Raw genomic sequence first — 22,300 nt, 5'->3', positions numbered from 1 at the left:
AGCTAATCACCACACCCATGAAAGTGGGAACATGGCAACAGCCTACGCTGAGGGGTGCGCGGTGGGGAATAGATCGATCATTTTAGTTGTATAACCAATGAGATATGTAATAACACAGTCCCTTATTACATTGTTTAATATTTATGTCAATACACCAACAAAATTGGTAATTACTTGTGCCCTTGACTCGGGAGAATGTCTGAAATGTGTTGTGTAACCTACGGGTGGAATGGTACCGTCCGTCAGCCCCCTCAACAAAAAGGAACCGAATGGGATACAGGAAACAAATGTTAGACCATAAAGCGTGCTGTAGTACTGATTAAAACGGACTCCACAAAGACACATTTTAGTCCAAACCTCTTCAAATTCTGTCATATACCAATATGAATCTGTATAAGTGTTACAGCTGGAGGTGAGGAGAGTAGGTCTACAGTATTTTTTTTATTAACTATCATTGTAATCTATTACTAATTGTGACTTTTCTCTGTGACATGTCACCGTTATTGTTAACATACCTGATTTCTTAATGTTTTGCATATGTGTGCAGTTGCACAAAATACCAAAGTCAAACTACGGTAGCCTCTATGTATGTCCCGTGTTTTGGGCCATAGTAGGCTGTGTGATTTTGTGAGGAACATTTTCACTATTTGAATTATTTACACTAAACCGATTGATCCATAAGAAACTTATAAAACAATACAATTTAAGATATTACCAGGACTCAGAGTTTATGAGGGGCAGTCTCTATTTTATAACATTCAATAGACAATATTATGTTTGAGGTAATGAATACAATAATGAATTACAACAACGAATTAAGCAATTGAGTTTGTTGCAAGCACGACATGCTTATAATAGGTACTCTTATTCAAAGTATATTCAGTATTTAAGACGTTACTCCAACAAAACAAAGTGAAAGCTGTGAGGATTTGGTTTTGCCATTAGACAGCTGTGCCAAGTCTCACCCTGGCACACCACGGTTGGCCTGCAGTTGGCTCATTGAAAAAGATCCCTCTCCATTAGGACAGGATGAATTTTTAATGGAGCCAATGAAAGGGAGCAGTGGGTTAGGCTTTTCCATATCTCTGCACGAGCCACAATCAATGGAGGGAAGATGAAAGTTGCCCAGCCCTTGGTTTCCTATCGGAGTGGCATGGGGTCAGATTAAGTCTAATTGAATTCACACACAGCAGTAGTTTAGGTGTGTCAGACCAATTTCCCCCTAAACACATTATGAGGATTAGGATTAGCAGAAACATATGTTGTGGTTTTATTGTCATTAGTGCAGCCTGGAAAATGGTAGTGTTTCAATACATTATGAAACACAGCATTGTACGGGTTATGTGTTATGTGTATGTTTCTGAACAAAAATGTGTTTATTAATTCCTCCATACTAGACTCACAGAGAAAGAATGAATACCCTCACATGCAATTTAGGGGTGTTGGATGATACTGAATCATAACCTCTCAAATCTCTCCCTAAATCAGAGAAAAATGTGTTCTTATAGCTTCATCATGACCGCATAACAACTGAATGGTTATACACGTGTTTGCCTTAACTTGTTTTAAAAATGACAACATCTTGCAACAGCCCAAGCTGTCTGTTGTGTCATATAGATGCTCAAAGATAGATGCCATACATGCAACTACAATTTGACTGAAGTCACTATATTTCAGTTAACAGCTTATTTCTTACGACAATATGTTTTAGCATTTCTGGACCACAGATTGAATGACATTTAACAAATACAATAAAAAGGAAACAACTCCTCTGCCGTTTGCCTAGTTAGTGAAAATTGTGAATTAATTAGCCAGCTGAGAATCAGAGTCAAGGTGTCCAAAAGCACATCTTTGGCCAATCGGGTCCCTTATCCCATTGCTTGGCAACCAGAGAGAGGGAGGGAGCACGTTGACACTGTAAAAATAGCACATCAATAGCCTGGTGTCTGAAAAAAAAAGAAAGACACGCATGTTGGTGAGGCTATAAATAGCCTCCTGGAGCTTGGAACAGGTATGGTGTACAGTATCTGAACTGTATTGTTGCGCACCAGTGAGACGTTTTTGCATCAATGCAAATTTGCATGGGTCGTGCGGTAAATTACAGTAACAGTCAGGCAGCTGAATGAAATCATTTGAATGTAAGGTAGGTTTTACAGTTTTGGTATCCATGTATTTACTGTGTAATTAAAGCTTAAAACTAACAACAGGTTGGCATTTGTAGACAGCAGTTTTCTTCATCCTACTTTCTGCCATCTGATGTTTTGCATAGATGCAAAATCAAAATAGTCTCTGCTGCCATTATATATTTTAATATACTATAATATAATATCAATAATGTGCATAAATATGTTTCCTTGCCAGAGTTTATTACAGTTTAATAGCTTACATGAAAAACGTGGTTGATGTAAGGTCTTTTCATATCATCTCATAATTACATCCACGTATTGTTCAGAGGCTTAACAACCAGCAGGATGCTTTATCTATTATTTACATGTTATCTCATCACTACAATGTCAGATTGTTAAAATGGGTTGTAGACTCGTGTCCTTCGTTTAACGGAGGAGTAGAGCAAATCGTATCCAAAAATAGACCTATCATGTCCAATTCAGTTTCACAGAACAGCTCAAAAATGGACCCAATACGTGGGTGATCGAATCAAGTGAAGATAATGGGACCTCAATCTGAAGCAGCTCCTCAATGTCTATTTTTATCTGCACGTTCCCATTTTTTGCCCACATGTAGAGACACTCCCCGACGACCCCCATGTAATACTTCCACTGTATCAAAGGCAATTAAAAGGTGTAGCAACAGTAGAACCTTAAAAGGCTTTATCAGGGCCGTCTTATCCACCAGACATCTCCCGGGGAGGCTGGCCGTTGCCAGGGTAACCCTCACAAATGGCAACTGACGTCAAGAAGGTAGGAGAAATACCAGGGAGAGCCAGAGCTGCTATGCATAATGGATTATTGAAAAAAGGGCCCTCTTGAAGAGTGCAAAGTGACTTAAAATATGCGTGCCTCGCTGGGCTCACACACCACTTCTCTCTCTCTCTCTGTGTGTGATGAGGAAAATAGATGTTGACAGTTTCAGGGTTTTACTTGCTGACTTGCAGAGCTTGGGCTTGACTGGCCCAATTTAAATTATCCATCTTAAATCAAATGCTGCTGAGGAACTATCTCTTTAAACAACACATTGTCTTTTGGAAAAATGTTAATACTGTTTGTAAATATAAGTACTCTTGTGGTATTGGCTCATGTGTGCTGCTATTGTGCATGTAATTTGTATGCATGTAAACAATCATAAACCTTCCTCCACTGTATGTGAATCAGAATGTAGGACTGCATCTGAACAAGAAAAAAATTGAGTTCTGGCACATCAGCTATCCATCCCCAGCAGATCCTTTGTTGGACACGTAACAAGAATCCACACTGACATTCACGTGTAGCTTCTCAGAAGAGATCACTTCAGATCATGTGTAAGTCTATGAGCGTAACTACCAGCAGTTTGCTCTGTCCCTGTATCAGGTTCTTGTCTAATCTCTGTGCTGTTGTTGGCCCATGAGAGACTGTCACAGCGGCAGCTTTGTGAAGAGCCCTCATCATTTCTGTGATAATGCCTCTCATGTTCTGTTGGAGTCTCACTATCGGGACACCGATTGTGGAGTCAGGCTTGCTGATGGCAAAGGCCAAGCACTGTTGCTGTCCAAGTGAATACAGCAGAACAGAGGCATGTACACGCAGTAGAGAATTATGATGTCTTATTTTTGTACTACAGGAGGGACATCAATCCTTAGATTCCTGTTTGTCTCCTTTCGAGAACAGAATTATAAACAAAACAAAAAAAAAACATGCACATATAAATTGCTGAACAGGTGAACACAATATCTAATAGCTAAAAAGACTATCCTGTGACTAAAAGTAACATGAAAAATGTTTCATACCAATCTTTATTATAATTTACCCGAATGTAAGCACCTGTTACATGTGTAAAATGTATACATGAAAGAGTCAATTAACAGCAGAATGTGTATGACAGACGTTTATGGCTTTTTGTTTCAGGGAGAAGCTGCAGAGGAAATGTGCAAAGAGAAGAAGTGAGAGTGTTTCAGTCCAGGGGAATCCCAGACACTTCTGTAAATCAGAGGTGCAACAAGCAACATAAAGCATGAACTAACATGCTCTGAGTTTCCAAAGAAGTGAATCACACAAGCCTTGCATGGGATTTGTTTTTAAGGGAAGCGAGGAACAACCCTAATGTGCTAACCTTATTCCAATGCATCCTGTTATAGCTGCGACTAATAGGACACCAGATGATCATTCATTTATAACCATGAGCCCAGAAGACATTTTAGTGCCCCCCAGGTTCAGAGCACGAAATAAGGCATTACCTCCTAGTCGCCAAGCATAACCTTTGATGATAGATCGGTTTAATGAGCTCACAACCAAAATACCAGCCACCAGTGTTTCCTCTGTTACTGTAGTTCTGCAGTGGTGACTTAACTGTTAGCTTGGGCTCCACACCCAAGTCTGTATTAACTGAAATGATGCTCCAAGTCCACATTGAAGGGCTTCCTTTGAGCTTGTCTTGAATACAAATATTATTTCAAACTGGTTTACTTGGATTTTTTTACCAAGATATACATTTACTTTCATTTCAAATCAATAATATGAATATATCCAGAGGAAACACCAGACAATGTGCACACTAATGCATACCCCAAACCTCTAAAATTAGGCAAATAATCAAAGCTTTTCTACCTTTTCCAGTTCAGATGAGTAGCAGAGGGAGCGTTTTCTGCATACTTCCTAAATGGCTTCGATTTTGAGTCGTACAGAGCGCTGTCGTTTCAGTTCTGCCTTTCAGCTGAGATGTTGCTGGGAGGAGCAGTAAATGCAGAGAGAGAGAGAGAGAGACCGAGCTGGAGTATGAGGCAGAGAGCTGCCGAGTGGGAGGGTGAGCATATGGATGGCATGGCGGATGGGAGATGGAGTAGTATTTCTATTAAAGGGACAGAGATTTTGGTCTTTAATACTATAGTGAGACTTTACAATAGAAGATACAGAGATCCTATCCCTATTGAAATACTACGTTTCAGAATGGAAATCTGAAATAGTTTTTCATTGAAGACAATTCAACGTCTGTCATGGTGGTTAAATCACAGGTGCAAATAATAAAACTGACCAATGGCTGATTTCAATTCAGTGCCCTCAGTGTTAGTCATTCTATTGTGCATGCTACTATGTCAAATCAGAATATAATCATACCAAATACATAATGTCTTTCATTGTTTTTTATTTTAAGATGCAACCCATTACAGAGGATGTCAAACGTAATTGGAAATGTATTGTAATGGCTGTTTGAGAAACTTGTTATATTGCTAAAAAAAATTCAATGGCTTTTGATATTTGATTGACCCAGGGGAAAAACGATAAAGATTAGAGAGCTGCAATTCTATGTTCTGATGTCGTACTGGTCCAGGTGTAAGGGACTCCTGGATCTTCTTCAAATCCCCTTTATGAAAGTTGATTAAAAAAAATGTCAGCACACTCCAAATGTCAACATCAAGTATTTTTTTTATTGTCTGGAAAGCATATTCTGTTATGGGTGCTTTAGATGTAGACAAAAGCATTTAATTTAGTTAGTGTTTTAATAGCTACCTCTTTTAAGTTTGAAATGTTAATGACACAATTTCATTTATCAATGCCAAAATGCTATTAGCACTCCAATGATTTCATCTACACATGAATGAGTTCACGCCAGTTGTTCTTCCAAAATAAAAGGTATCATTTATTCTTTTTTTTACACCGTATATATAGTATCTGTTACAGACATCTAGCACTTAAACTTTGTAAGTGCTAGTAGAAAAGTGCACACCAGCAAGTGGGGGAACAGTATTTGACCTTTAACCATGAACTTTTTTCATACAAGGATTAATATCTGATGCTACAACCATAGAAAGATCTGATAAACGACAAAAATGAAACCGATCCCAAATGATTAGATATTTTGTAAAACTCTAACGGAATTTTCAGAATTCAGAAATGCAATAACTGTCTAGCATTTGTTGGGTAACACTCTGCCTCTAAAACACTTAGTGTTGTCTTTTTGGGATCATTGAATGCTCAAACAAATCACTCGAAGGCTTTACTCAAACTTGATTCCCTGGGCCAGAGGAAGATCCTTGCTGTAGTTTATCGTGCAGGTTGAACGCCTCATGTACTGCTTCCAGGAGTCACTGCCAGACTCTCTTCCGCCTCCCGTGTGTTTCTCTCCACCAAAGGCTCCTCCGATCTCGGCTCCACTTGTAGGAATATTGACATTCACGATGCCGCAGTCGGATCCTTTGGGCCCCAGCCAACGGAAAACTCTACCCATATCTTTGGTGAAGATGCTGCTGGACAGGCCCTGCTGCACCTCGTTGTTCCAGGCGAACGCCTCCTCCTCTGTCTTGAACTTGAGGACGTACAGTATGGGGACAAAGGTTTCAGTGTGGACAATGGGAGCGTCATGCGCAAGCCCTGTGATGATGGTGGGCTCTACGTAGTTTCCAGGGCGGTCCATCACCTTTCCGCCATAGACGACTGTGCCACCCTGCTGCTTGGCCTGCTCAATAGCTGCCAGATACTGATCCACAGCTTGTTTGGTGTGCAGAGGCCCATAAAGGGTGGTGGGATCCCAGGGGTCTCCAATTCTGACTTGTTTGTAGGCCTTGGCGACCCTCTCAACCACTGTGTCGTGGACGCTCTCGTGCAGCATCAGCCTCCTGGTGGTGGTGCAGCGCTGGCCAGCGGTTCCCACAGCTGCAAAGACGGAGGCGGGCACCACAAGATTCAGGTCAGCATCCTCAAACACGATGATAGCATTGTTACCACCGAGTTCCAGAAGCTTACGACCGAACCTATCCTGCACCGTCATGGCCACCATCTTGCCAACGTTAGTGCTTCCGGTGAACGACACCAGATCCACCCGCTCATCCTTCGCCATGGCTGAGCCGATATCAGCACCTCCGCAGGTCATGGAGCAGATAGCACCAGGCAGGTTGTTCCGCTCCAGCACCTCGGCCACGATCTTAGAAATTGCAACACTTGTAAGGGGTGTGGTTGGAGCTCCTTTCCAGAGGCAGACGTTGCCACAGGTCAGAGCGATGGCGTTGTTCCAGCCGTAGACAGCCACTGGGAAGTTGAAGGCAGTGATGATACCGACGAGACCAACTGGGTTCCACTGTTCGATCAGGGCATGTCCTGGTCTCTCTGATGGCAGCATTGGCCCACCAATCATTCTCGACAGACCAACAGCATAATCACAGACATCAACGTATTCCTGAACTTCTCCCACTCCCTCAACATAGATTTTGCCCATTTCTAGAGACACCAGGCTCCCAAGGACGTTAATCTTCTTTCTAAGTGCATCTCCAATCTGCCTCACTATCTCCCCTCTTTTGGGAGCTGGAATATCTGCCCACATCTTCCAAGCCTCCTTCGTCTTCTGGACAGTTTCTTCATATTCTGCCATGGTCGCCTGGGTCACTCTGGCGATTGGCTCATTGTTGGCAGGACAGTATGAAGTGATGACCTCGCCACTGCCTCCCCAGCTCCCATTGTAAACGCCAGGGTTGTCCTCAGACAGGCCCAGCTCTTTCAGCCAGGAGTATTTGGGCTGGTTGATGAGGAGACCTGACATGGCTGCTGACTGCTGGCAGTGGGCAGATGCAAATTTGTTTCTCAATAGGAGCCGGCTGTGACGGGCAAAGGTCAGGGTGAGGCAGCGCTGCATGGGTGCTGGAAGTAAACCAAGTTAAAAAGTTATTTTACAAGTTAAAAAAAATTGAAGCTCATGTATAAAGGATTGTTGACCGAACAATCTAAGAAAAGCTTTCAGATGAGCTTGTTATGTTTAGAGCTGGAACCTTCATAGTTATTATTCTGTTGATTAAGTATTTTAGATATATTGAGCAATGGTTTAGTCAATAACATTTCGAAAAATTATATATTATTCAGTTTAAAATAAAAAAATGGAAAACTATACAAATTCTCACATTTGCAAATCCTGAATCATAGAATATCTGTTTCGTAGATTAAAAAATCAATTACATGATTATCAAAGTAATATTTTAGCATTTGTACGTCAATTGATTAATCAATAACGGGACCATTCAAATCCATATCTGCTGTTTTCAAACTCAAAAGTTAATGTTCAATTTCAAAATGAATGAATTACTTAAAAAAAAGAAGCTTGAACTTCGTCATAGTCGTATGCAAGACACAGTTAATGTCCTTCAGGGAATGACGACAGTCAACAGGTGTTGACCAGAGACTGCTGGTATAAAAATAGGAACTTTTAGTTATATTGATTCCTAGGTATGCATAAATTTACATAACAGAATTGTGAAAGATATTCTTATTCGTTCCGAACAGATAAGTTGATTAATCAAAATGAACCATATTGATTTAAGATTAATCTACAACAAATGTGTTAATTGATATCACGTTTCCCAATTTTACTGTACCAAATATCCACTGGTTTCAAATGTAAATACATGTTCTGCTTTTGATAGTCAATGTAATGAAAACTAATCTCTTCGCGTTTTGCACTGTTGGTGACACTAAAAAGGCAATTTTGAGAGGTCACCTTGGGCTCCATTGCTTTTTTTCACTATACAATAGATCAATACTGAAAATGCATTTTATTCTCATATAAAATATGTGCCTATATACAACATAGCAGGAAGTGAACATAACACAAGCCACCCGTTAATCAATATGCATCAGAACTGTGACTATATATTACTCATGCTTGTGTTGTTGGATAGTCTATCAATTATAAACTCATACATCTTCATAGACTTAAAATATCTAGCAAGCAAGTTACTCAACATGTCACAACCTGTGCGCTTGCGCATTAACCCAACTTTGGACAACCACGAGGCTGTGCAAAATTGGACTTTAAATATGGAACTAAGAACATAAAAACCAAACAGTAAGAAATTACAATATCACTGAATGTACACTAAAATAATAATGCGACGTTAGCATTTCAGATATTGCAAATAAGTAGTAGTGTTGCTACTTTTGCAGCTTGAAGTGACATGGTTGCCGAGATCAGCGTCAATCTTGTTTAGTCTAAACGACCGTGACCCAAGGTCCTGCAGTAAACACTCACTAACATCACCTCAGCGTTATAAAACCTGCTCTTACACTTCATGCACATAACTTTGTAATGGTTAAAAGTAAGTTAGTGCTTCTTATGTATCAGTTTTTCACTCACGTTGATATAAAGAACGCAGGGCCACGTCCACTTCAGAGCATGGAAGTAGTACTTGCAGGATGTTTCCGTCACAGTTTAAGCGGAAGTACCCACGCTGTGCTGCGTCCTGATTGGTCCGACGTGTGGCGCCTGCTTTGTTAGATTGATCCATGCTAACATACTCCCTTTGTTGTGATTAACCGTTTAGCGGTTGTGTTTCTGCTTTAATAACTTATATTAAGATTGTTGCCGTTGAGATAATCCAAACCATGAGTGGCGGAGTGTATGGAGGCGGTGAGTGGGCTCTAATGATTACAATAAAACGAAACCGTTATACACGCTTTAGCCAGCTTTAAAGTTAGCTTGCTATGCTATCTGTGCTAACGTTTAGCTCCGCGGTAGACCGAAGCAACATTCTTGCGAACATCTTTAATTGTTTTTAAGAATATGTGCATTTAAAATGTTAAGTGCGTAGTGTTGTGACTTGATCTTAGGTGTGTTTATGCAACAACCCTGTAACTCCGGTGCCGCTTAGCTAGCCAGCTAGCTAGCAAGGAAATGAATGAAAGTGTGTGTCCCGATCTCACATTCAGTTCCGTTTGTGTAACGTTTTTAAAGCTTTCTTGGAGTTGGAGATACATGTTTCCATTATGCTTGATATAACCGTTTTTCGGGATAAGGTCTCTACATCTTAACCTCTCTGTTGACATTATGTAATCGAAGATAAAACTTCAGATGTATTTTGCAGAACTGAATAACTTCTTTATTAGATGGATCGGTTGTTTTTGGTACTTTAATATGCCTTTCAAATTCAAATAAGCTTCACTAGCATCATTGCAGATCAGATCTCTACATTTACAAATTGTATAGATGTTTAGTAGTAAATATACAGCAAATATTAACAATAGTATACACTATTAAACTGATTATGCGTAAATGTGCTGATTTACACTGAACATAATAACATGCATTCACACAAATGCAGAGTAATTAGTTAAGTATATATTTGTAAGAAGTATAGTGGGGCATTCCCATATAAGTATGCATGCAGGGATGAATAATAAAGCTCAGGGATTACAGAAAATATTGCACCTTGGAAAACCCGACCCACAATTTAATTTAATCAACATATGGGTTGCAAGTTGACCTTTACAAATTATTATCCACCATTGCTTTACAGAGAGGACCCTGTTTTATGGTATTGTTTGTATTCTGGTGTAATGGAGTTTAAACGTTTGAGAAGCTTTGGACTGTTTTCTGCATGAAACAATTATATTGAAAGACAATCAATTATCTTATTGAATTATTGTCTGGCCCTATGTTGATTGTAATGATTACCATGCCATACAATTAAAGTTACATTCAGCAACGGGAACCTCATGCAATCTATATTTTGTATTGTTAACTCTATATTCCACTTTTTAAGTATTTGTATTTTAATGTCTGAACACACTGCTGCTTTTGTAACAACATAATTTCCCAAATTGGGATCAATAAAGTATATATCTATCTATCTAAAGGCAGCTTTACTACAATATACTAAAACACTTTATTTTACTTTAAGCACCAGGAAAAGCACTATATAAATAACATGTATTATTATTACTACTATTATTATTACTATTAAATAATAGATCTGACAAATCCAGAAAAACAGCCTGTGTAGCGAATTTGTGAAAGTTGAGAGGACATATGTGTCATAAAAGTAAAATGTTGGTACGTACAACATACTAACCTGATATATAACAATTCCACTTGTGATTTGCATTTTCACACCACATTTCAGAAGGTAAAACGATGTTTATTGTACATAGAGCTTGCCATTTATCGTATCAGAGGAGTTAGTTTAACAATCAATAGCCTCTGCATCAGGGTCAATAAATTGTGTGATTTTACAATTGTATAGTTAAAGTAATTAATTTACTTTCTGTATTTCATCTTAATAACTATTTTGATTCAGATTTCCGCACTTAGTTAACATTTAGATTTAATTGGCGAGGCATTAATAACCAACATGTGGATCGAGCATAGATTATCAATGTGCAAAACAAAGTATGTATAGTATTTGATGAGGAGGTAAACTATACATACTAACCTCTCAGGTGTATATATATATTTTCTAGAGTTTAATTCACATTTGTTGCAATTCTTTGCAGATGAGGTGGGAGCTCTGGTGTTCGACATTGGCTCATACACTGTAAGAGCTGGCTATGCAGGAGAAGACTGTCCCAAGGTAAGTGGATCACTCAGATGACCTGATTAACTATGTGCATTTGTCTTCCTCTGAGTATCCTTATCTTCCCTCCTGGGGTCTGTCAATGTCAAGAAATGAGGGCTGTCACCCTGGAGACAGACGGCATGAATTCAGTTCAGATCTTTCTGGATGCTTGCTTAGGTTTTAATTTATCTATCATTTAGGTAGAATGTTGATTATATAAATATCAGTTGGATAAGAGAAATGTTAAAGATGGCATTTATCTCTGTAATATTGGCCCTGTGAAAATACCCCAGATTGGATGTACTGGTCATCATATGGTATAACATTCAGTTATATTATATACTTTGTGTGATATAATGCTTAACCCCAACCTATCATCACCATCCTTACACTTTCCTGTTTTCAAATATAATATGTTGTACTTATTAGGGATGTTACGAAAAAACAGATATGTAGTTATTGACACCCAGTGAAATTCCACAATTATCAATACCCAATTTGGTGCCTCTGAGAAATCCAAACAGATAACAATACATCTGATATACTACACAATATACTTTTTTACCATTTTTAAAGGCCTTATAGTTTCGACTTGAATCAATTTTATGTGTATTGAAGAACAAGAACTCTCTATTCAACAACTGAATTCACGTTTCTCAAAAAACAACATTTGACATGATTATATTTCGACACAAGGATCCTTGCAGAGGAAATGTACATTGTTAAAGCAAAAGTATAGGTATAGATGACGTTTTTTTAATAAAACACTATCAACTAAGAGGCGTGCGGAATATTTCAAAACTAAAAAATATTACAATTTACAAAAGTAGACATCATGACCCAGTTACTCAAGATGATCCACAGAGCATTCTGTGAGCTGTTTAATATAGGATTTAGGATTTTGTTCTACTTGAATACACCAGCAAACCCTATGACCGTAGATGCACACTTCCTTCTGTCTGATGACACAGTGGTGCACACAATAAGTCCCTTTTTGAGTGTCATAACCTGTATTGTGTTCTGTTTTGTATCTGCTCAGGCGGACTTCCCTACGGTGATAGGCGTGACCCTCGACCGAGAGGATGGCAGCACGCCAATGGAGACGGATGGTGAAAAGACCAAGCCGAGTGGCACCACCTACTTTATTGATACCAACCAGCTGAGGGTACCCCGGGAGAGCATGGAGGTCATGTCTCCGCTCAAGAATGGCATGAGTGAGTGTTGATTCATGGCGTGCAATTATTATTAAAGAACATTAAGGTATTTAATTGCCGTGTTCTTGTGTTAGTCTAAGGGATTTGCCAGGCTGTCTTCTGCTTATCTGCAGTGCTTACAACCCTTATGAACATACATGAGGGGTTTGTATGACTCCCCCTTTTTTTCTTGGTCTGTGACGTAAACTTTCCAATGAATATTGATAATCCTGTCTGCTTGATCCATAACCATAATTAGACTACTTTGGTCTGACTGCGATCCATCTTCGTAGATGAACTCGTCAGAACTCTGACTGACCTATAGATGACTGCTGTTCATCATCAATATTAATGAGGTTATTTGAAGACCAAGGCAACTCATTAACATGAGCTCCAACATGAGCCTATATTGTCCTTTTATGGCGCGTTTCCACTACAGCCCGCAGCCCGGTTTAAGAGGGCTGTGACGTCAGCGGCCCGTCTTTGGTTGCGTTTCCACTTGGCCTAGTACCGGCCGGCGGGTCCTAATTCACAGTTTTTCTGGCCTCATAAAATCGTGGGGCCAGGGCCAGAGGCAACGAGGCTGAGTCGGGCTGAGTATGCTAAACTAGAGAGAGCGTCGCTGGCAAGGGGGCAACAACTACAACAAGATGGACATATTTGACCGTGATTTAATTGTAATACACGTTTCAAAATGATGCCGAAGTAACAACATACTGATACCGGTTAGTAAAAACCATGAATTAATGCTTTGTCAAGTCTGCAGACAGACGGCAGGGGAAAAACCTTTTAAAATGCTTGTTTTCTAAATGGAGATTGGCTAAGCTAACGCAGTATATGCCCCGACCGTCCACACTCACAACAACGGCCTATACAGACATAAATAAAGCAGCGACTGTATTCACCATGACACAGACAGTCTGTGGTTTGTACTTGTTTAACTTTTGTCTAGTTTCTGAACATATATGAGGAGCTGTGAGCTCTGAGTGCTAACAGCTAATGGCTGTGTTGTTTTTCTGGGGTCCTCTGAAGATCACGTCACGGCTCCGCCTACACTGCGTTACTATAGATCAGGGGTCTCCAACCTTTCTTCATCTGAGAGCTACTTTCAAAAAATGAAAGTGGCCAAGAGCTACTTGCATCACATCGCTTACATTTATTCACATAGCCCTCATCAGTTGAATTAAGCTATACTTTTGTACACGTGTGAAATTGCAATACCTAAAGCTTATCAAAAATCTTAACTTCACATCAAGGTCCAAGAAAACGAAGATTTCTCACATATTATTATGGCCCACGTATACGTACATCACTTAACATTCACATAAGTGTCCTTAATCACCACCTTACAAGCATTTCACTCTTTTGTTAGTGAGATGAATGGCACTGGCAGTCCACCATACAGGTGTATGCTGGAGTGTACCCATTAGGTTCACTCTAATAGAGTCATTTAAATGTTCTTCAGTCAGTCTTGTTCTGTATTTAGATTTCATTCATGTCAGAAAAAGCTGCTTCACAAAGGTATGTAGAACAGAACCAAATAAAGCAGACATTTTCAGTGCTGCTTGGTGAATGTTCTATAGTTTTCGGGGTCTACAAGGCTCCAGAAATGTTGTGAGTTTTGCTGAGACTTAAGCTGAACATTATTTTGGAGATCTCCACAGGATTGACACTGAACAGTTGTTCAGCCATCTTTTTCTTCTTCTTCTTCGTCTTGACATTAAATTATAAACCATAATAAATCAATTGTATAGGTCTAGCCTCCCTATATCTGTGTGTGAAAATGGTTCCATCCTCAAAAACAAAAGACTAATGCTTCTGCAGTCTAGCTGCAGCTTCTAGCTACGGTCTTCTGTTAAAAAAAAGACACTGAATGTCCTGAATGTGGCATCACACACAGGACTTAAGTCTGAACACAGCAGACAACAGGAGTATTTACAACAGCATTATAAAAACAAAAATAGTGCATATGGGTGCACACTTACATTCTCTGTCTTACTGTTACATAAATCCCATGAATGTATGAGATTAGGTTAACTTCATCATATCTCGTTCAGTGATTAAGTGAATAATAAAGTTTCTATCGGGTCACTATCAGCCTGTCACTCATTATTTTCAGGGAGGGGGCGGGGTTTGGAGGAACGGAGAGGAGACGGTGATCGCGGAAGCTTTATTCCTGCCTTCACAAACTTTACACAAGTATTTATCAACTGAAAATAGCAAGAGGACATTCATACTCTGCAATCCAAGACTTGATTAAATCCACCAAAAACCTGACATGACGATAACGAGTGTTTTTCAAAAAACACAAATCCCTCCCTGTGTGTCTCTGAGCCGCAGCGACAGGGCCTGATTCAGAGCGGGTCATTCTGCTGTTGGTTCTGGACTGGTGTTGGTGGAGAAAGCAGACTGCTCCGTGTGTGGTGTCGCTGTGCTGCTGTCACGTCTGTTCCTAGATCTCTGCGTCACCGACCATTTGATATTCGTGTGACAGAAACAATTCTAAAATAAAAAAACGTTATTGGCAGCCGCGGCCGAAAAATCAATAAGCAACCTTACTACGCAATAATCGATAATCGAGCGGCGAGCTACTGAAAAGCTGCCCGCGAGCTACCGGTAGCTCGCGATCGACGTGTTGGAGAGCCCTGCTATAGATACTGCCCCAGTTCCTAAACTGTAATGGAAATGCGCCATAAAGTGAGCCAGTCCTAACGAGGCCCAGCCATACCGAGCGGGGCCGAGCGAGGCCGTGTAGTGGAAACGCGACATTAGTGGAAGACAGACCCCCTCCGTCTTGGGTTCACTGCCATGTCTGCCTGGTAGTCATAATACTTTCCCATCCTTGTTTGTTCTTCGTCATCTTCTTCGTCATGGGTGTGTCAGGCATTCAAAACCAGATGTGGGTCGCATGCCCTGAGCTGTCCTTGGTGCTGAACTTGAACTCACTCTTGGATTTTGGATTGTTTTCCCATGCTTTTGTACGACTCTTTTTATCCAAAGCAAAGCCTGCAACAGACAAATATTTGGCTGATTAACTACATTTTTATTATTGTTTATCAATTATTTCTTTAGTCTACAAAAACTACATTTAATAAAAGTTTAAAATGCTCATTACGATACATTTTTCAGAACAGTTATTCATTTCCCCATCTGTTAATCGATTAGTAAATTGTCTAATTATGTCTGCTTTGTCAAAAGCATTACATCCTGTTCTATGAAAGCCACCTTTTGCTGGTGTGTTTGATTTTGGTCACCTCAGTATTGTAAGTATGTCGACAGCAGATATTAAACAAGCGCTCCGGTGCACTGACCTAGCGGATGATGCTCTTCAGAATCTGGTCCAGTGGAGTTTGGTGTGAGGCTATTTAGAGAAACCACAAGTGTGACACCAAATTAATTGCAGCAGAACAAGCGCTGTGGGACTTCAGGCTCCCTCTGAGGGCTGACCTGGAACATCGGTGCCTGACGCTCAAATTATTATCTAAAAAAGCTCATCATCGCACTATTTTCTTCACCATGTGACCCAGTTATGACGACGATAGATACATTTATTTTGTGACGTAGGTCTGTAACTGAAAAAATAAATAGATTTCTTTTTATAAAGAGGTTTTTCCAGACCTAGCTAATACGTGCTTGAAATGTTTCTATGTTTGTGAACATGACTTTCCCAATGGTAAAGAACATATAAGGATTGTCCTAAGTTTAAAACACCCATCTTTTTTTATTTAGTTTTCCACCATACAGCACATTATTTCCAAAAAGAGGATGCTTTTACTTTGGCTTTTGGTTGTTTATTGAGTTCAACTATAATAGCTCAAAATGGTAAATGAGTAGTAATTTGTCAGTGTTTTCACATTTAACAAGCCTTGTCCTTGTTTTCTCTTCTATCCCCTTTACAGTTGAAGATTGGGACAGTTTTCAGGCCATTTTGGATCACACCTACAAGATGCACTTCAAGTCTGAGCCCAGCCTGCATCCAGTGCTCATGTCAGAAGCATCGGTGAGTCTGAACACAGGCTACTTGTACTACTGTCACTATACCAAGGACAAACTGTATTCAAATTGTTTACATTTGTCTGCCAACAGCAAAGCGCTGGCAGACTATTAAGTGTTTAAAAGTTGTAAATACTTATTGTGGCTGGTGATTTTGTTTGAGCTGTCTGTTTTTAGCCTGCCTTTTAGGTGACCTCCTCACCTCATGAAGAAATGTGTTGACAATCTGTTGTAAGCAGCCCTTTTTCTGCTTTGTCTCCGCAGTGGAACACACGAGCAAAAAGAGAGAAACTAACAGAGCTGATGTTTGAACATTACAACATTCCTGCCTTCTTCCTCTGCAAATCCGCTGTACTGTCTGCGTATCCTTTACCACACTCCATCTGGAAAATAATTAGAGAAAGAGCAAATCTTTGCCTTTAAACCCTTTATTGGAGTACTGTTTCTTTAATAAAGAATGCTCAGCTAGTAATGCATCTGTTACATTTTGAAGTGTATTACATTTCCTTTACTCTGAGTGTCTCAGCTTTGCCAATGGGCGATCTACAGGCTTGGTCCTGGACAGCGGAGCCACGCACACCACAGCCATTCCAGTGCATGATGGCTACGTCCTGCAGCAAGGTGAACAATTATCATAAATCCTTCATCATTAGTGTATATAATCTACATGCAGAGTTGACCTGCTTTGCATATCAACCAAGTAAGGGAAAGCAACAGTATTAGAAAAGGTATAATCCTTCATTGAAGCATGTGCTACCTTCTATGATTTATGTTGCCCTCTGCTGGTTGGAGGATGCATCTCAGTTAAGGCAGCTGTTCCTACAAATGTTAGTATTTAATAAGCTTCTTTTGCCATTATAGATTATTTTTGGGCAAGAGGGATTTTCAAGTTTTCACCTATTCAAGATTTGAATGACTTTTGAGGACCAAACTAAACTGTGTTGACTAAAAAAATATACGTTCTGATACACAGCTGTTAGGTTTTGAGCTGCAATGAAAGAGATTGATTCAGGAGATTGCTAATTCTTTTGAGAGACATGAAGTGGGGAGTTAATGCACATCATGCGAACTTAGATGAGATTTACTGCAGTCCTTCCAATAATGTGTTTTGCATTCTCTCTGACAGGCATTGTCAAATCGCCCCTGGCTGGAGACTTCATGAGCATGCAGTGTAGGGAGCTGTTTCAAGAGTTAAATGCTGAAATAATCCCCCCGTACATGATTGCATCAAAGGTAAGATAACATGACTTTAGCCCATCTTATTTGTAATAATCTAGTAGAAATATTTAGCATTATTCTATGCTAAAGTTGCATTAGGGTGCAGGACAGGTGAAGATGGTGCCTGTCAAATATTCTTATATTAACAAATGTGTATTTGCTAATTCAGTAAATGTATTTTTTTATCAAATCAATTATACAGCAATGCAAGTTTGTTCCTGTTAATACTGTATGATTTGATTTTCATATGTGCATTTTAATTGGATTTACTGGTTTGGAAAGTTATGTTAAAGCATTCAAATATACAATTTGTCAGGGTGATCGTAATAACTTTGTTGACCATTAGATATATATCATAAAACAAAAAACAGTATGGAGTGATTAAATATTTAAAGGGAAAACCTAAGAGAGCCTGATAAATGTAGAACCAGCCTAGACTCAGGAGCACACTTGTCCAAGTTTGTAAAACAAATACAAAAATCCTCAAATTGAAAAAGGCAGACTTCAATTCACTCTTTACTTCTTTACATGACAGGATGGAGTGAGAGAGGGATCAGCAGCCAGCTGGAAGAAAAAAGAGAAACTACCTCAAGTCACCCGCTCATGGCACAACTACATGTGTAACGTAAGCAGCACACGTGGACTCCCTGACATTTGTTGTATCCCTAATAAATGAATGAATTGTAGATTTGGCTGGTGTGCGTTGTGTTTTGATAAATGTGTGCCAACTTGTCCTTTTCTTAATGTTTGCAGTGCGTGATCCAGGACTTCCAGCAAGCTGTGCTGCAGGTGTCAGACTCTCCATATGATGAACAGTAAGCAACTTAACATGTCAATAACATTATACTTTACTTGAACCCTCAGCTTCTGTTGAGGTGTGCATGCCAAAAGTAAGTCTCTTTTTTAGATTAGGTTAAAATGTCAACTTCATCTCAATTTAATTATGTCGTCCGATCAAAGGGTCCTGTAACTTGGAGCAGTCAGTTCCACTATTAAAGTTATTTACTGTTTTTTTTATGAGATAGAAGTTACAAAAACGTGTCTGTATGCTGCACATTATTGTTCTTAGAAAAAAAGGAAATTTAAATCAGAATCAGAAGCTCAGACTTGAAAAAACAACAACAATCAGCCAAGAAAATATCAACGAGTGCATCTCTACAAGTAACCCCCCCCCCCCCCTCTCTCATCAGGATTGCTGCACAGATGCCCACAGTGCATTACGAGCTGCCCAACGGCTACAACGCTGACTTTGGAGCTGAGAGGCTGAAGATCCCCGAGGGGCTCTTTGACCCCTCCAATGCCAAGGTGGGTGCTATTAAGGTGGAGGGAACTGAGCAGCCGAACTAGCTAAACATGCTGCTCAAGGATTGTTTTAGGCATTCAAATGTGTTGTTTTTCATGAGAAATCTATCCCTTTAAAAAAAAAAAATGTAATTTAATGCTGTTTGTTGTGATCCCTTCAGGGCCTGTCTGGAAACACCATGTTGGGAGTCGGCCACGTTGTGACGACCAGCGTGGGAATGTGTGACATCGACATCCGGCCGGTGAATATCAACATGTTTAAATATGGGTTACACATTTGTTCCTTTTCGACACTTCAGTTGAACTTGTATCCATTTAAATGTGGCCTCTAATAGTCATTCATATCAAATGACTGAACAAATCTTGCTTAAACCTTTTTGTTGATGATAAATCTTGCCGGAAAAGTAGATTCATAAAAGGTGAAATTTAGACAAACCTGTAGCTTCAACTAAAATGCTTTCAACAGTGCCTTGAATTTGTATTTGTTGTTCTGTCCAAGACAATTGAGAAACAGTATGTGATTGCAATATATATACTGATGTCAACAAGTACATTAAAATCACATCTCAAGTAGAAAAGGCTATTTGGGGCAAATTGGTGAAAATCAATATATTACAATTTTTGGTAATTAATGTATCCATTGCCCTATCCCAATTATTTTAACACGGAAACTCTTTGCTGAACCTTTTGACTTTGTGTCTCAGGGTCTTTATGGCAGTGTGGTGGTGACTGGAGGAAACACGCTCATTTCGGGCTTCACAGACCGACTGAACAGAGAACTCTCCCAGAAAACCCCTCCGGTGAGTGAATGCCAAAACTCCCTCACACATCTGATTTAAGATTGTTATCATAGGCCTTGGTTAATGAAAGATTGGTGTATGCACAATTGCTTATGTGGTCCATCGGGACCAGAGCCTCTCGGCACCTGAACAGTTTCTTCCCCTCCGCTACCGGCCTCTTAAACAAGGCCCGGCCCCCCCGCTGACACTTTACCTCTGCCACATCATAGACTATATGCATTACATTAATGCACACAATGTTCATACTCCTAGATGCACATATTCTTATTTCACATTTCATAGTTTATATTCTAAAATTCATTCATAGCATTCTATTTCCATGTAAATTACTGCTTTATTTAATTTGTATTGCTATTTAACTGTATTTAATTTTATTACGGTGTAAAAAAGATTTTGTGTTTTATATTAGATTTCTTGTTTCTTGTTTTTTATATTTTATGTATGCACCATGACATCAAGTCAAATTCCTAGTATGTGCGAACCTACCTGGCAATAAACCTGTTTCTGATTCTGATTCTGATCTTTGAAATACAGCCATCAAACCCTACTCTCCTTCCTGTCTGAGTTTAACTTGTTGGTCTGTGGTTTGCAGAGCATGAGGCTGAAGCTGATCGCCAACAACACTACAGTGGAGCGCCGGTTCAGTGCCTGGATAGGAGGCTCCATCCTGGCATCACTCGTAAGGACACACTGCAGTTCAAACTAAATATATTACCAACAGTTTCTTGATAATGACAGTGGTTCTCACACAATGATGCAATTTAAAGCCCAGATCTGGTGAATTTCACAAGCCGTTAACTACTAGGAAGTGTTTTTTTTATAAAAGGAGCAAACGGTGTTTAAGGAGCAGCGACATGGCATTCATATCCAAAGAATTTAAGATTGTGTACATCTGGATTATAGGAGCCAACATGCTTTTGCCATTGCTTATTATTTATATTATTATCTTCATTTCAGTTTACACCACGCTTAATTCTTATTGGTTATCACTTCCGGCAATTGTTTTAGCCTCTCTGCGGCATAACTCATAGGGAGTTTTTGCCGCTACAGTACACCTTTGTTTTTTTTAAGATAATGTAAGAACTTGTATTTCAATAAGTTTGCAGTTTACTTTTTAGCCTTATTGCCACTGATTTGATAAAGTGGCTGCAAAATGCATAAGAACTGTATTCACACATCCAAGTGGCTTGACAGCTTTATCTGTATTTATTCATACTAAACATGTTTCCGTGTTTTCCAGGGAACCTTCCAGCAGATGTGGATCTCCAAACAGGAGTACGAAGAGGGAGGAAAGCAGTGTGTAGACAGGAAGTGCCCTTGATTTGTTATCCAGCCCCTCCATCACTGTCATTTTTTCCATAAGCTCAACATCATGAGTCACCCAACCTTGACCCTGGACTCAGGAACGACCACAGATGATCACTCTTGTTTTGTATGATTTGTTTTAAAAAAATATCTTAGTCTGTCTGAGATTTTGAAATCAGACATCTGCAAAGTAAACTGTTGCTATGATGAAATGAGGTTTTCTTTCCTTTGTTTATCTCTTTACAGCCATTTTGTTACCTAATCTTTACATTGTGTTTTGTAGAAACACTCCATCTTTATAGAAAAAACTAATTGTCTGACATTGACAAAAACAAAATTTGAAGGTAAACTTTGGGTGATGTGTATTTGGAGGAACAACCTTTCAGTTTGGGGTGAATGATGTCTTCTGTTCACAAGCCTTTCTTTGTGTAGTCAGTACGATCGTCAGAGGCCAGACAGTTCTGGCCTCTGCTTATTGGTGTCAAGTCATATAAACCTGTATTTAATTTTCACTTTGCTTGTCATTGGCCACATATGGTGTTTTAAAAATAAAGTCAGTTTTTGTTAAATATGTGATGAAAGTATAATTTCTTGCTTTAAAATTTAAATGGTTATTTTTTGTGTTACATGACATTTTTGTAACGGTATCAAATTATTGTAAAGTTGCATTCTTAAAGGTAGGGTAGGTAATTCACTTCAGAAACACTTTGTTATATTCCATGGAATGCTCTTAACATCCTGATAGAAATGAATAAATTAAATGCTTTGACAAATATATACAAATATTTCATCTGTGGAAGCCGCTGTAAAAAGCACGACCAATTATCTTCCTCGGCAGATAATTGGATGGCCTACCTGCCGGTCAGCCTTCCATCTCATGCACAAACTTATCTCGTGCCCTCATTGGTCACGTTCGTGTGTGTTGGAGGGGCTCTGTAAGGAAGTCTGAAGGAAGAGGCAGATTTTTTTTCGGTTGTGTACTTTCAAATTCTACCGCACTCAAGCTGGTTTCTCCATTCTTACCTACC

General features: G+C 39.5%; 2 protein-coding genes across 2 annotated transcripts; one reads left to right on the top strand and one right to left on the bottom strand.

The window, feature by feature from the left end:
• Window positions 1-5,746: 5,746 nt before the first annotated feature.
• aldh7a1 (aldehyde dehydrogenase 7 family, member A1) lies at window positions 5,747-9,440 on the bottom strand. Its single transcript, XM_034146903.1, has 2 exons — window positions 9,265-9,440; window positions 5,747-7,778 (listed from the first exon to the last, which is right to left on the bottom strand). The coding sequence occupies exons 1-2, from the start codon at window positions 9,413-9,415 to the stop codon at window positions 6,145-6,147; spliced, it is 1,785 nt and encodes a 594-aa protein (XP_034002794.1). The 5' UTR covers window positions 9,416-9,440; the 3' UTR covers window positions 5,747-6,144.
• On the top strand, window positions 9,342-21,845 carry actl6a (actin-like 6A). The gene is made up of 14 exons (XM_034146904.1): window positions 9,342-9,537; window positions 11,400-11,476; window positions 12,501-12,675; window positions 16,554-16,654; window positions 16,912-17,009; window positions 17,174-17,268; window positions 17,774-17,880; window positions 18,401-18,490; window positions 18,619-18,680; window positions 19,056-19,170; window positions 19,329-19,409; window positions 19,872-19,967; window positions 20,560-20,646; window positions 21,208-21,845. Exons 1-14 carry the CDS (start codon window positions 9,513-9,515, stop codon window positions 21,286-21,288), a joined length of 1,290 nt encoding a protein of 429 aa, XP_034002795.1. The 5' UTR covers window positions 9,342-9,512; the 3' UTR covers window positions 21,289-21,845.
• Window positions 21,846-22,300: the final 455 nt, after the last annotated feature.

Source organism: Trematomus bernacchii, unplaced genomic scaffold (assembly GCF_902827165.1).
Source record: "Trematomus bernacchii unplaced genomic scaffold, fTreBer1.1, whole genome shotgun sequence".
In the NCBI taxonomy this organism is placed as follows: domain Eukaryota; kingdom Metazoa; phylum Chordata; class Actinopteri; order Perciformes; family Nototheniidae; genus Trematomus; species Trematomus bernacchii.
Note: the sequence above shows the minus strand (reverse complement) of the source record. Positions and strands in the feature narration are given on the sequence as shown.

Excerpts from the sequence above, each read along its gene's own strand:
- actl6a (XM_034146904.1), top strand. The coding sequence starts at position 9,513 with ATGAGTGGCGGAGTGTATGGAGGCG. Across the intron at positions 18,681-19,055 it reads GACTCTCCATATGATGAACA|GATTGCTGCACAGATGCCCA; the intron begins GTAAGCAACTTA and ends CTCTCTCATCAG. Across the intron at positions 19,968-20,559 it reads TCTCCCAGAAAACCCCTCCG|AGCATGAGGCTGAAGCTGAT; the intron begins GTGAGTGAATGC and ends TGTGGTTTGCAG.
- aldh7a1 (XM_034146903.1), bottom strand. The coding sequence starts at position 9,415 with ATGGATCAATCTAACAAAGCAGGCGCCACACGTCGGACCAATCAGGAC. Across the intron at positions 7,779-9,264 it reads CCTGCGTTCTTTATATCAAC|CACCCATGCAGCGCTGCCTC; the intron begins GTGAGTGAAAAA and ends GTTTACTTCCAG.